Consider the following 16,021-nt stretch of genomic DNA (forward strand, 5'->3'; position numbering starts at 1 on the left):
AAATCATCATGTACCTACTTAGGACAAAGGTACAAGATTCCCAGAGATAGAATTTTCTTCTGCATTCTTCATAATTTATTTACAGAACTTTTCTATTTCCAGCAGCTATTAGTAGCTGAAACAGATCTCCTACTGTTTGGATTTGTTGCAGAACATTATTCTAACAAGATACGATTTATGCACTTATTGGCAGTTAGACTCCATAACACATTTTCACCGATTTCAAAGGGCATCTGATAGAAGCTAATTAGCCATCAGGACCAAGAAAAACACATAATTCACCCAGAGCTTGGCTATTGTCTTCTGGATGGGAAGAAGTAAGCAGCCACCACATATACAGATTAAGCTAGTTGTTTTATGCTATGAGAAGTGCTCCTTTACAACTGACTGTTTGTGTTATAGCAAAGGTCAAAACGTTTTTATTGAAAGGTCAGACTGGCTGAAACTAAAGCATCTTCTACTTTTCATCATGGGACAGATGTATTAGTCTAAGATTCAGTAGCTGAGTCCACTAAGGAAGAACGGCTCTTACCTGCAGAAGTAAGAGAGACTGTAATAGCTAACGGATCTTGAGATCTTACTAAAGGAAACTTTGAAGCAATGGATATATGCAGCAGGCTGCTAGGCCTTATGTTCTGCAGAAAGCACACAGACAAACCAATCCCACAAACAATCCAAAACAATCCCTATCCGGATGAAGAGAATTCAATTTCCCAGCCTGTAAGTACAAATAGCAGGAACCGCATCTCTTAAGTATTTCATGGGGTTATGCACTACAGATTTTACACATACACTCAGTTTGAAAAAAACTGTCTGGCTATTCAGTTGTATTATTTCTATATGTACATAATTTTGCATGTGTTACAGTTGGACACACTACCTGGCAGTCATCCACTTTGGTTCTCATCACCCCCTTCATATACTCTTTGTCCATGGTAGGGGAAACGCCAAAACTGTTTCCCATGCACAGTATCTCTGTTCTTCCATCAGGATACGTCACTTCCACAGAGCCATTCAAAATGACTGACCAGGAATCCAGCTACAAATTAAATGTTGCAGGACACATGAAGACAAAATCATTTAACATTGTAATACCATGCTATACAGATACAATCCCCACTTCTTCCCCCCCCCCCCCCCCAAAGGAAAAGAGTTATTTTTTGGCACCTATTAAAAAAAAATGTATACACTAGATTTTAAGCCGTTGAAATAAATTTCCCAAATCAACTCCAATAGACAGGAAGTATGTATGTTATGAAGATTATTTTCGTATGCTTTTACTGAATAAGAAATGTTGTGCAAGGGCTTAAACAAAAACTTTCAAAGGAAGAACAAGATGACACTTAATTTTGACACTTAATTTACCTGCTCAAAGTTACTTTTTTTTTAAAGCAAAAAAAAAAAAAGGACCATAACACTGTGGACTCTGGGATGTCTGGTATAACAGGGGAGTCAGAAGTAACTTCTACTGACCTCTTCTCCATCGTTCAGTACAATAGTTCCTGCTCTCTCCACAACTGCAAACACCATTACAGCACAGAGCTCTCTCCTCACTGACATTGTCATGTTGGCAAAAGCAGGCAATTGATGCATGAATTCCAGTAGTTGTTCTGAAGGAGAAAAAGCCCACTGAGTCGTGCATGTCAAAACAACAAAGCACAGCAAAGACAGTTCTTCAGAAAGATGCCTAAGGCTACTTAAGCTAAAATGCAGCACAATCGTTTCTGTATACTAATAAATCTTGTACAGTGGCCTGTTGTAATTACTGGGTATTTTGTAGGCACAGACTGGCTGATCATACCATCAATAGAAACCCTGCAAAGTAAAAGTCAGCATAATAGAAGAATTGTAATTTAATCGAGAGCTCTGAACACAGCCAATGAAACTGTAATTCTCCATCCAGCCAGAGCAGTAACTCCATTACGACTATGATTGGCCTATATAAAACACAGTAAGATATTAAGAAGGGAAATTTCTCAAAACTGAGCAACTTCTTTGGTAAACCCATCCATTCCATGTCCAGTCTAGGCATGTTAACAACAAAAGAGTTGTCATCTGGTGTATTTACAAAGATCCCCTAGGATGGGCCAGGTAGAATAGGATTACTGTCTTACAGGTGACTACTGCTGTTCTGGCTTCTGTATGTACTGGAGTTGCACTTATACTCAACTGTGAGCTTCTCCCGTATTTTGATGTTTTACATAGTCCATAGCTACACAGAGCTCATTTGTTCTTAATAGTCGTGCTAAGGAATTATATGCCCTAGAGGTTAGACGTTTTTGCATTTGTTCTCATCAAAACCTACTAGAAATAGTCAATATAACTCAATCTTTTTCCTAAAATTTTATTTATGCAGAATCACAGAATGGTTGAGACTGGAAGGGACCACTGGAGGTCATCATGTCCAACCCTGCTCAAGCAGGGACACCCTAAGCAGGTTGCCCAGGATCATGTCCAGGCGGCTTTTGAAGATCTCCAAGGAGGAGACTCAACAGCCTCTCTGGGCAGTGTTTGCCAGTGCTCCATCACCTGAAGCACAGTTCAGAAGTGTTTCCTGATGTTCAGAGGCAACTTCTTCTGTTCCAGTGTGCACAATGCCTCTTGTCCTGTCACTTGGTACCACTGAGAAGAGCCTGGCTCCACTGTCTTTACACCCTCCCTTCAAGTATTTGCACACATGGATGAGATTCCCCTTGAGCCTTCTTTTCTCTAGGCTGGACTGTCCCAACTCTCACAGTTTTTACTCATACAAGAGATGCTCCAGTCCATTCATCATGTCATAATCAACAAATCATCATTTAGGTATACTTTGATGAACGGAAAAAAGAACGAAAAACAAACAAAACAATCACACACACAAAAAACCACCTGCAACAGTGAAACAGATTAGATTAGAAATGGTAATTACTACAATTCTAATTCTAGCTTTGCTTTCTATGTATTAGTCTGTACATTAACATAGCAAATTAGTTTTAGTAGATTTATATTTATGTAAAGGTCTTATGGCTCCACTATTTATTATAAATGTTGTAAAAAACCAATGCAACTTAAAACAAAGAAACGTAGTAAGAATCCAGTAATGACACGAACATAAATTTTGTCAAATTTCTAACAATTTCCAGTAAGCAACAATGCTTACTTCATAAACCAGTCTTGATATCAATTAGAAGTTGAATGTTGAAACCTAAAAGGTCAGCACTGATAGCTTTCCGCCGTATCTTGTGCATTTTCCAGTTCTTTGGCTGTGCTCATTCATTGGCCTTTACAGATCAGCTTACAGAATACACACTAAACTTACCAACTACAAAAGCCAACAACCAAAATAAAACCCCAAGCTCAAAAAATACATTTTTTGGTGAAGAACAAGTTTGATGGCATTTTGCTACTTTGTAATACTTACCAATATCATCATCTGTCCTGTCTATGGGGTCTTTCTCTAAGCAATCTCTAACAATATCTCTACTCATTAAAGGATCGGATGCTCTTTCAATGTCTTCTTCATCATCGTCATCCTCAGAATCCACTGCTGTCTCTGGCAACCCACTGAGATCCATATCACCAGCTTCACTTTCTGTAGCCTAAATTAATGCATATAAACAATTTCAAAAAAAAAAAGTATTCAAACGTGTTCTTCACTGCTCTAGTTTCCTATTTAATATACAGAAAAATTCTACCTAATCTGTCAAATGAATTTTTGTGTTGCTTTTTTCTTCACATTTTTTTTAAAACAATAAACCATTTACCAACACCAAAACAACGTTAAACAGGGCTTTTAACATGTTTCAATCAGCCATATATAAACAGGATTTATCATAAATTATTTAATTAGCAGGTCTTGGGGGAATTGTAGGCAGTTTATTCCAATAAATTGCTCCTTGAAATAGATCACTTATTTTAAACAAACAGATAATTTAAAACATATTCTGTTCCCATCCCAACATTACATTTTCAGACATTTATGAATGCAATATTATCTTACGTAGGCAGTCTGGGGAAGTAAGCACTGCATCAAAATGCTTCAAAAATTTTGCTCTCTCAGTAACCTAAAACTGCCTGTTGTTTTTTGTTTTGTTTTAAAAAGATGAAAACATAGTCCACACATAGCCTAAGGTCATTAGGACAGCACCTAAAGGTAAATACATTTTAATGATACTGTTTCAAGACTGAACATTTAGTAAACCCTACAAACACTTGTCTATCATGGCTGATGAAGTTGCGCTTTCTCAGAACCTGATTTAATGCCACAGCAGCTGCCAAGGCTCAGCTATCACAACCTTTACGGAAATGCAAGATTTTAATGAAAGTTTTACAACATGGCTTGACAAATCAAGTTTCTCAGACATTATATGAATGCAAACAATGCATTCATGTTTACTTTAAAAATCCTGCATGGGACAAACAGCAACCAAAGCCTGTTTGATCGATCTGACTCCCATAAATTGGTTTAAAAAAAATTAGGTCACCTTCCAAACACAGAGAAGGTAAGACAAATTATGTTTGTATTTTTATAGAATGATCTTCCCTACTTCTGCCTGACTAGATGTGGCTGACTATGTTACTTTAATGCCATCATACACAGCCACCTAATGAATGGCAGCATACAGCTGGAGACGGATCAGGTCAGCTAGTAGCATTATTAAACACTTCTGCCCTACAGCACCACAGAAGCTTTGTAATGGGGTCCTGTTAGCATGAAAAGCATCGTACCAGCACCTACACGATATTCAAATTATTCTCATTTTGTTTTTAAAAGAAAAAAGTGCCAAGCATTTCCTAAACAGGGGAGAGAAGACTGTTACTGCCACACAAACAAATCACAAAAAATGAATACTGCTAGCAGTATTTTCATTAGTGGTCTTGCTGTGTTTAACATGCATATTCCCTATGATATATTTGAAACAATTGCTCTAACTACTCGTACAAAATAGCTTTCATCAAATGAGACTGGTGGAAAAATTAGTGATGAGTCAGTAGACACATGGCTTGTGACACTGTTCTGTCAGAATCATGAGTCTCCAACTGTGACAATTCCAGCGACTGTGTGACTAATTCATCAGTCCCTTCTGCAAACCTTCCTGTTATTAACAAGTGCCCCTCCTACCTGCCCAGCAGAAGCCTTCTCAAAAGCCTGTTGGTAAGCTAAATGCACAATTAAACTTAGTCACACATTGCCAATGTGGAAGAGATACTTTGGAACCCAAGAAAATTCCACATGCTGTGCAAAAAAACCCCAACTGTTTTGTTTAAAAAATTATTTGACTGTCCACTTTTAGTTTATTGCCTTAAGACAGAAACCCTATCAAAAAAATGACACCATTTAAAAAATAATTCCCACATAAATTAAACACAATTTTGTGTTGTGTTCAGAAAATACCTTAAACATTGCAGCTAGAAGCTACAAGTATTTCCTGAGGGACGATCACTGTTTACAGAGCTAGTTAGATCTTTTTGGCAACCAATGGCATTGATAGGAACAGGAATAGCTGCTTACTAGTTATCCAAAAAAAAACCAAACAACTGCAACACAAACTCAGATTTGAATGCAGTAATCCACAGAGCAGTAGTAACATTTATTAACTTTGGACACCTTTATCTTACAAGAAAAAAAATGTATTTCAAGCAACACACAGTTATTATGCAGAAGTTAGCAAAAGAATATGTAACCTTTCCATGTAGCCAATACACATTTTTAGTAAGAAAGAATAAAGCAACTCATCTGACGAAGACACCTTCTCAGTTTATGAATGCAAAAAGTATTGCACAAGTTTTACTACACTGTGAAGAATAATTGGATATGCCTTCACATTAGAAATGTACACTAATTTATCTACAGGAACACTGCAAATGGCTTGGTTCTTTAGGCTTAATAGCATTAAATATGACATGAAGTTTTCAGGGTCCTCTTGCTGACACATTAAACTTCATTCCAACCTACGTCCACTTCTGTACTCCACCATGGGTTAGAAAAATCAAGCACATCTGCACAGGAACCCTTAGTTATGGGAACAATAGCCATGCATTTGTGTAAGACTAAAGGAAAAATCCTGATTAGCTCCTTTGAGGATAGGGGCGTCTTTGTAAGCTTCAGCAGTAAAAAACCCAAAACACAGGATGAAAACCCTACAGGATTTGTCCATGGTCAATTACGAGGCTTAAAGATTTCCAATGAATGTTTATCAAGGATGAAATACACCTCAGAAATGAGTGCTTTCATAAGTACTGCTGTGTTTGTTTCTTGGGTAATAAGATAATATTAGGTTTGCTTACATGCAATCTTTTTGGATTTATATGTGAAAAGGGCTGGTTGCAGCTTAAACTACAAAACACTGTCTCTCCAAAATCTAAATACCAGTCGCAATGAAAATTTTTCTTCACAGTTGAAAAGATGCCATGAGAAATTTGCTGAAGCTTCAAATGAATCGCGTGACAGTGACAGCCTAGGATTTTATTTGTCATATTACCAACAAGAAAGTCAGGAGACTGAGTGACATTTTCATTGAGGTGAAGAGTTAGTTCACATTCACAACCTAAGGAGACCTCTCCATTTTTAAGCAGTGTCTATAAGACTAATACTGAAGCAATATAAAAATGGTTGCTCCAATTGCTAACTGCCTCCAAGACCAAAATTACTTCTAAATTTGAGGGGTAACAGCTAATTAAATAAATACAATGAAATAAGTATCAAAAGATGGAAAATAAAGGAGCGCTGAGTAAGTTTTTCCTCAGTTAGCCACTGGGTCTGACTCTCAAGGGAAAAAAATCATAATAAAAAAAAAAGCAACTATTATTTTCATTAGGCCACATCCTGTCATTGGTGACACCAGGGAGCAGAGACCAGAGCTACAGAGCACAGGGAGGCCACCTCTCAACCGCCTCCTCTCCAGATGAGACAACCCAAGTACCCTCAGCCTCTCCCCACAGGACATGCCCTCCAGCCCTTAACGCTCTTTTTATATAGTGGAGCCCAGAATGACACACAGAATTCAAGGTGAGTCTGTACCAATACTAAATACAACGGGAGAATCGCCTCTTCTGACCATCTGGGTACACTGTTTAACGCACCCCCAAAGTGGGAAGACCTGGAGAACTGCCTACCAGGATAGCTTTTTTTGGGGTGGTCATTAGTGTTTTCTTTTCTACATTGGTTTGGGGGTGAAAGCTCCCAAATGATCTTGACAACATAGAAGGGGGGGGGGAGAAAAGGAAAATAAAACAGAAAGAGAATTAACCACATTAAAATACTAGGAAATCAGTAGTTGAACAGAATTTTTAAAATACTTTTTCAACACCTTCGGAAACATTTTGAGGAAGAAATGCATCCATTCTGAAGACTAAATGTCCCTCTGTGACTAACACCACCACCTAAAAACCACAGAATCTCCAAGCATGCAAGAGAAAAATACTGGAAAAAAAAATTCAAGACTTCTTGTGCAGATCAGAAATAGGTTCATCTGCGTCTGATGCAGCTCTTCAAGCTAGTAAATAAAACTGCCAAGCCCACCTCAAAAAATTCACCTTTTTAAAGTTATCATCACTGTGGTTGAAGGGCTAAAAAATAAACAGAAAAGGGGAGGTTAAGAATATTTATCAGCAAAAATCTTCTGGGTTTTATTTCTTAATTTATAAGCCGATATTGATAGAAAACACCAAGAATGCTGACACTGCACCTTCAGTGCAATTCGCAGAAATCCCACTAGTTTGAAAGATTTTCTCCTGTCACTATAGAGGCACACTGCACCCAGCTTTTCCACAGAGAGAAATCACAGCTTGGGTTTTGTTTTACATTAGCTTTCAACTCACTGGGTAAAAGGTTACCATATCAATAAATTGCTATCGAATTCAAGCCATGCAACTAATTATAATATGTATCTGTTTGTCATGTAATTATGATAATATATATTACATTCAATTACAACTATTGCAGACACAAATCTCACACAAATTTAAGGTTGTCAGATTATTTTTTTAAACGGTACTGTGAAGAGTGTGAATGCCCGTGAAATCTCTAGAAGATGGACCTTTCTCCGAAGAGTTCTCCTACCAGGCCCGTGAGAAAACAAAAGCTGACATCTTGAAAATTTCCCAGCGCTACCCGCATCCTGGGAGGGTCACTGAAAGGATGTTACCCATTTCCTTTACTGCTGGGAGCGTCTGGGGCAGACACGGGCGGGCACGTAGGGCTGCCAGGAAGCCACCAGTCTGAGGACAGGATAAGGCAAAGAAAGGCTGGCAAAGGAAGGAGCTCAGGCAACACAATGCCTTCCCAAGAGAGGGAGGAGGGATAACACGCATTCACAGGCTTAAATCTCCCCACTCTCAAACCGGGCTCGTCAGCTGGTAATAAACCTGTCAGGGATAGGAAGCGTTCAGGAGCGTATAGGAAGAGGTATGTAACGAAACATGAGAAGCAGCAGTGAACGACTTGCTTTGCCAAGTCAACACGAGGCAGGAGCAAAGTATTGTTCTTGGCAGATACCAGCCCGCAAGCAAGCTAACACTCAGCATCCCCTTCCTCTCCAGCCCCGTTACACAGTTAGCCAACGGTGAACTTATTTCCTAAAATAAAAGTTCTAACATTAACAACCATACTGATGGGCACCTGACATTTATTTTTAGACTTGGGTGGATAACGACAAAGGATTATTTATTTTATTGTGGTAAATAATTCTTAGCCTAAAAGAAGTTCTTTCATGTGCAACATTTGACAAATTTAGTTACAGCATTAATATTTAAAAGGAAATATTCTCAACTCAATGCTGAAAGCATCTGAAGATTCAGCTTCATGATTTATTCAAAAAATCTGAAAAGGCCATGAACGTATTTTTACTGCAAACAGCTGCTCTTAAGGCTACAGGACTAAAACTTACTAGGATGCATAACATGACATATCATTAACTCTGACATTGACAGTAAAGATCCAGTTAATAGTATAATTTAAGAATTTTCCTTTTTAATCAATCAAAAGGTAAGTTGGCAATCTTTCTGAATCATTCCTTTCCACTTAGACATAATGAACATAAATCCATTCTACTGAGTGGAAAGATGCCTTTAAATATGGAACAGAATTAGAGCAACGATGATACTGAGCTTTGCCTAAGATCTATTAAAATTTAAGCAAAAAATAATGTAGATGACTTGGTTATGGTTTATAATTTTTGAATAAACACTTGGGGGAGAATTAAAAGGCAAATAATTGTGAAAAGACTGATCCAGTCTTTTTAAAAAGTATTTCTGATTACTTAATCCCAGACTTGATCCTAGAGTATTCAGATTACTGCTGTTTATCTTGTCGCCTTTTTTTTTTTTGCAGTACTTTAGCCTAACTTAACATTCCTACATTATATTCCTTTACAACTGAAACTGAAGTAAGAAATTAATGGTTTGTGACAATATGGGAAATTATTAAAAATGACAGCACTTGGTACCACAAAGTTAATTTCAAGAGTTTAGGATTCCCAACTTTATCGATTCCTACAACTGGATTCATCAATTCGGGTGTGCTTTTGTTTTTTAAATAAAAACTTCAAGTATGTTCTAAAACAAAGCATTCTGCAATAAATGCTTGCAATACTTTATGTCTCTAGGGACACAAATTATTTTAGTAATTACACTGACATTGTGCAGTTACACAGATCTTAATACACCTGTGCCAATAATTCTTTAAATGAGCAATTAACTGCAGATTAATTGAAGAACGCAAAGTATTTTTTAAAGCATGTGACACAGTATCCTCCTTTTTTTTAATTAGACAAAAATTAAATTTTAAATATTAAAGTAAATATATTAAAGTAAATATTCCCCATGTAAATACTTCACAAAAATCACTAACTCTCTCTAAACACCAACCATACTGTTGATTTCATTACTGAAAAGAAGAATTACTACAGGAGACATACACCAGATTACACCAGATTGGTGACTCAAGAAGTATTTCTCTAAAGCTTCCCTATTGTATTTTTGATTTCCCAGGAACTCAGTGATCCTTCTCACAGTTATAAGGGTTTTCTTCCAAAACTTTTACAAGAAGTTTCAGCAACTTATCTAGAGATGAACTGTATGACTATAACCATCTAAATGCCACCTACAAGTGTCTCTCTAGAGGTACTTGGTATTTTTATGCTTAAGGATAAAATCTTTAGAATAAAAGGTATGAAAATCTATAGAAGACAAAGAACAAAGCTGATTTTACCTCTTCTTCACCCTCACAGTATAAACATAAATCCTATCTCAAAGTAATCTTCTCTTCAGAAGAAATTTTGAGAAATATACTTGACTAAAGTGTTCAGTTACTTTGACTTATTTTTTGCAAAAATAAGACTTTGCATTATTGCAATTATTATCTAAACTGAACGGAGACTTTTTTTTAAGCCTACCTCCTACTACAGGAAAGTCTCCAAGCTTTTCCCCTAAAACAGAATAAATGTTACAAATATGTTCACAACGTAAGTTGTATGTATTTGTGCAGATAATGCTTTTCCCATTATTTAAATGGACATGTCTGTATTTTTAAAAGCATCCAAACCAAAAATTATTCCTTTTCTAGTAAATAAAACTTCAAGTAGACTTGTTCCTGTTAAATTTTTTCAAAATCCTTTTGAGAGAAAAATGTTATTCTGAAAAAGTGAATCAAATCTAATTTAAATAAATTGCTACAGTTTCCTATCAGAGGACATTGCAAGAACTGAAAATATCAAGAGGAAGATCTAGACTTCCTCATATTATTATTTTTATATTTTTTTAAATATATTTAAAACAAGCACATACACCTCAAATGTTCTAGGCACCCTTGGGATATGTTTCAGAGCAAGCTCTGTTCCAAATGAAGAGTGCAGAACTTTGCAACAAGAAGCCCCCCAGCCGTGTGATAGCTTCAGAAATCTCACCAGTTCAAGCCCCCCCATATTTCCCAGGTAGCTAGGAGAAAAAGCACTACCAAGAGGCTAGTACCAGCTTTCTACAGGGTGGAGAAATCAGAATATACCCCTGAAGTCAGGCCAGCACAGGCTGCTCACTGAGTATTTTTTCTTCCAGCTACTGGATGTATGCCAGATTTGGAAGCCAATACATCTCAGAACTATAAAATACAGCACCAAGAAAAAAAAACTCATTTGACAAAGTTCTAAATCTATACTTTTGAAAATCTCATCTCACTTTTTATCAGAATGCCCAGCTCAGGTCACTTCTTGTCAACAGATCTCAAAGTCTTCTCAAAATAGCAGTAAACATCACAGCTGTTTCTTTGCAAATGGCAAAGCAGTCACTCAGAAAGGTGAGGTGAGATGCTGGAGTCAGGGAACAAAGTCTCTTTGCCTCCTAAGTTCAGCCAGCAAGCTCTACTGAAGAGTCACACTGGCTTTCCATGCTGAAATTCAGGACATTTTCTCTCCAAAAAGCCTCAAAACACAAACAAAATTCATGAAGTAGAAACCTGAAACATTGCAAAAACACTACACCTCTGCACTGCTGACTTGGATGTGACAGACTAAGGAAACATATGTCATGTTACTGCACTGCAGATTACCTGCTGAGTTTTCAAACATCAGATCTAGTAAGAAGCAGATGCAACCCTGAAATTATCCTGATTCAAGCAAAAATTAGTTTTTTGAAATCTATTGATCACTTCTTCAGACAAGAAGTGACAATACAGGATAACACGGGTGTTCAGCTATTAACATCCGAACTGTTTGAAACGGCACCTCCCATCAGCATCCCTTCCAGTCTTACCTGGTAGATATCAGAAAGGCTGCTGCTTCCTGAATCACTAGTGATGCTACATCCTGAGTGACTAGATGAAACGTGGGTCACCTGTGGGTGGAGACTGTCAGTAAGGTGCAGCTTTGTGAAATCTGCAGGAAGCTATAGGTGGAGCAGAAAAAGCATCATTACAATTTGAGGTAGATACAGAGCAAAATTAATTTAAATCATGTATGTCACACTTTACTTTCTGCCAGCACCAACTACATCAAGAAAACCATTGGGGTTTGAGCATGCAGCATGAAAGTTTGAGTTTTCCAATTTTTTAGATTGGTGCAGAAGTCAGCAATATACCACACCAAGTGCTACAAATATAAGAAGAGATGCAAAAAAAATAAAAAAACCTGAGAACAAACACAAACGAAGTGATAACCCTTATGCCAAATTTTTTAGTATCTTACTGCACAGTTTGGGTAGAATTAAACTTCATATGAATATTGTGCTGCCCTCAATATCAATGGTTTCCTGTAGAGTAGGATTGACAGTGAGTAAAGTCACATAGTTACAGCAAACGCTGGTCTGGGTTTGGCTAACTCTTTTGCTTCTGAAGTCAACAGGGTACTTCACAGACAAGTAAAACCCAAGGCACTGAACTATCCATTATACTTGGAGCCAAATAACATGACGGCAAATAGGAAATGTGGGAAAACCGACACAACTGCAATGAGCTGCAATCCTGAAATGAGTTTGCTCACGTGCTTCGCTGGAGAATGAAACAAGACAGGACATTTGATCTTTTAACAATCATCCACCAAACATTTGTGACATATATTTTACTATTGCTTTACACACACAGGTCCCATGAAAATCTGTAAGAACTGTCAACATTGCCAGGCTGTAGAAAGTGAACTTGGATACAGGAAAGTACTTGCTGTCTGAAGCAATATTTAAATGCTATTTCAGGGGCAAAATACTCATCTCCTCAAAAAGCTTGCATCCCACCATTAGCTATTATATATAAAAGTATGTTAAAGTATCAATTTTGGTATGCAATAAATACTTCAATAGTTGAAAAACTTTGTTCATTAATTTCTTTTTGCTTCAACTCAGACAAGGCAGATACAAACACACCTCAATAGAGAGTAAGAAGAATGCCATGTGCAGGGTGTCCACCCATGTCAGTTGTTAACACTACCCTGGTGCTACTACCATTTGCCCCCGATGGAAATGAAAATAAGAACTCATTCAGCATTAAGACAGAATAGGTCAATCAGGATAAATGGTTAGACAAAAAGCCTGCTGAAGTCACAAACGCAACTGTGCTTGAGAAAATGACCAGCTCTACACAGATGTACTGAATGATTTTGCTGCCGCTTGCCTGGCTTAAAGCTGCGTATGGTACCTGCCCTGAAAGAACCCTGACTTCAGCATTTGTGGCGAAAGCACGGCCAACTGGAAACTTCAGTCGTATTTAGGCTGACTGGCATTTCCTATTCCAATACACCTAAAAAGGGTTTCTTCCTTACTGCAGTATGACTACAGAACTGACAGCAAAAATGGCTACGCTTTGAAAAATTCTTACTATTTTACCTGCAAGAGGAACTAAAACCAAGAACCTGACATTAATAACCCTAAAAAGCTTCAGCCAGCCGAGAGCTAGATTTGATCTTCATATACCAATCAACAACGAAAGGGCAATTAACAAAAGCAATACTCTAATATATATATAAAACCACTGATGCTGCCTCCAGAAAAATCTAATTATGTTCACCAGTGTTGTTGACATACCAAAAGGAGAAAATATAGGATGAAAAAATGCATTAGTTACAATATCTGTTGACCCTGCTCCTTCCCTTTTCAATTTAAGTTTCCATCCTTTAATTTCCATTCCTTTAAGTTTCCATCAGCACAAAACAGCAGAGTGTTTAGTATAATTGCCTGGATATCAGTAATTTTTGATTAGGATTCAAACCATTCTACAAATAAGTATATGTCCCATAAACAGAATGCACAGGAAGCAAATTATCACAGCTTTTGTAAGATGTTGATGAAAACTCCATTTACTTCTGAAAGTACAGTTTCCTAGAATTAAAGCAGTCCAGGGTTATTTCCGAGTAGTAATCCTATATATTATTTTAACATGCAGACACAAGTCACCTATGATTTGCATGCCTAATGATAACTCACAGAGCAGACACTGCCCAATATTCTGAAAGCTTTGTATTTTATCAAGTAGTAGCTATTTCAGTCACAAATAAACATCACCTCCAAAGGGAGATGTATGTCTACAGTCCTGAGCCCAGCCAAACACGTTCATTTTTCATAGTGCCTTTCAAATATCTCCAAGCCACTAACAATTGCATTTATTTTTAATCAATGCAATAACAATTCTTTAGAGCCTTACATCAAAGCAAACCCAGTTAGTATATGAAAAAAAATGAAATCAAGCTACGTTTAATATAACGGCGGCACTTACTGTTTTAAATGAACAGCAAGGATTTATGTTTTGCTCCTACACAGGCAATTGGAAGAGGCTGGAGTTTCCACTGCAAGTGATAATATACAAGGCAAATAAATGCAAGCCTTCTGATTATTTTTGTTTGTTTTTTTGGGCTGTAGACAATCAGCTGAATGTCTGGTGACTACCGGTTTCAGAATAACTCCTAAAGTCAAAGCCATGCTGCATGTGATGGGCTTGCCAAGTGGTGACAGCAGCAGATCAGAAGCAGTCATTTTACTTAGGGCAACCCAGCCAGTCACTTTGATCTTAATCAAATGGGACTATTCACAAGCAGGAAGCACATGCTCACATCTTTGCAGAATACTACGTCTCTGTGCTATATGCCCGAAAGCGACATCCAACTCAACTGCCCTATCCTCAAATAAGTTAAGGTGAGAAGCTGTGAGACAAGAAATGAAACACAGTCGAAAGCTGAAACATCTAAATGGTGAGCTCAAGCAGCGCGTGAGAAATGCATGCATTTCTGTCTTGGCCGCATCCTGCCATTCAAAGTATTTAATGCACGCCATGGGAAAGAAGCAAAACACTGATGATAATGACAGAAACAGGCATCTAAATCTTCGACATAAGAGGCCACCCCTTTCTCTTGTGGAGGGCAATGTCAGGTAAGCAGCTTCCAGCAAGCCGTGCAAGAATGAAATGCAGTTTTCAACAGCCTGAGCAGTGCCAGCAACCTGCACAAGGCTGTCTGGCTCAGACCAGGGTATTTGCACCTCATTTCTTACGTGCAGTGCGAAAGAGTACTGTTTGAAAATAACATCATGAAGCTCTGCTGTACATCCAGTGAAGAACTGGCTAGGAACATCAGTCTGTGCTTTTGGAAGACATGATATCTAACTTCACTATTATAGATCTATTTTCTGTGCTACCGAACATCACTTTATTGTGAAATTTGAGCACTCAGTGCTTGCATTCAACTCTCATTCCATTCAACAGTTTAAGACTGCCGTCAGTGTTTAGTATCCCAGAAGAATACCAGAAGAATAAAGGTTTTCTTGTAATGTTTTAAAGTGCATAAAGGCTAGATATAACATGTGCCTTATCCTCCAGACCACACGGTAATATCAGAAAATGTAAGGGAATACCGCTTGCCTCGGAGCATCAGCTGGGACAGACTGCAGACACCACCGATGGCATCAGAACCAAAGAGCCAACTTTATCTTCTTCTGCTTTTTTATGACATGACGGCTAGTTTTAAGGAGTCCTTCAGAGTAATAAGGGGAAAACGCAACTTGCATATTTTACGTGAAGAGCACTGTGACACCACCAAACACTAAACTACAGCTTTGCCAAAGTCAGCAATGTAGAGCATTTCTTAACTTTGTTATTAAACACTCGTAGTCACAGCATCGGAATGACCTAGCAGATGGAGTAAAAACATGGCAGGGTAATTTAGAAAAATAAACGCATGATTCATTCTTCAGTAAATGTAACTGTAAAGTGTATTACATGGCCACTATATTAAATAATTGAGATTCATTAAAAGGACCAGATAACTGCCCTGATAACCTATTTCAAGGACAAACTAGGTAAGTGAAAAACATTAAGGCTACATATGCCAAGACCTAAAAAGGTATAACATAACAGGGGAAATAAATTTTTAGAACAGAGCATGAATCGATAAAATAGTTAACACCAAAGATCTAATCTTAATTTGGCAGAGGTCAAAACAGTATTTCGTGTGTGTACTTGTAGCTCTTGACAAGTGTGCACGTATACATGTACACGTTTAAACAGTTTATACACATGTAGAGGAAACTGGAGGAAAACCTGTGCATCTGGAAATTCCAAGCATTTATTTCTTGA

The 16,021-nt window shown here is 37.6% G+C and overlaps 1 protein-coding gene across 9 annotated transcripts in view; it reads right to left on the bottom strand.

The window, feature by feature from the left end:
• Positions 1–16,021, bottom strand: part of RAPGEF2 (Rap guanine nucleotide exchange factor 2) — a 184,704-nt gene that overhangs the window by 34,023 nt on the left and 134,660 nt on the right. For 8 of the 9 annotated variants that reach the window (XM_083832688.1, XM_083832686.1, XM_083832691.1 and 5 more), the window contains 4 exons: positions 11,725–11,856; positions 3,401–3,578; positions 1,474–1,610; positions 881–1,039 (listed from right to left, as the gene is read on the bottom strand). In XM_083832688.1, the coding sequence (XP_083688814.1) occupies positions 881–1,039; positions 1,474–1,610; positions 3,401–3,578; positions 11,725–11,856 (606 nt within the window). The remainder of the gene's footprint in view (positions 1–880; positions 1,040–1,473; positions 1,611–3,400; positions 3,579–11,724; positions 11,857–16,021) is intronic. The other variant, XM_083832689.1, reaches the window with a different exon arrangement.

Source organism: Anser anser (assembly GCF_964211835.1).
Source record: "Anser anser genome assembly, chromosome: 4".
In the NCBI taxonomy this organism is placed as follows: Eukaryota; Metazoa; Chordata; class Aves; order Anseriformes; family Anatidae; genus Anser; species Anser anser.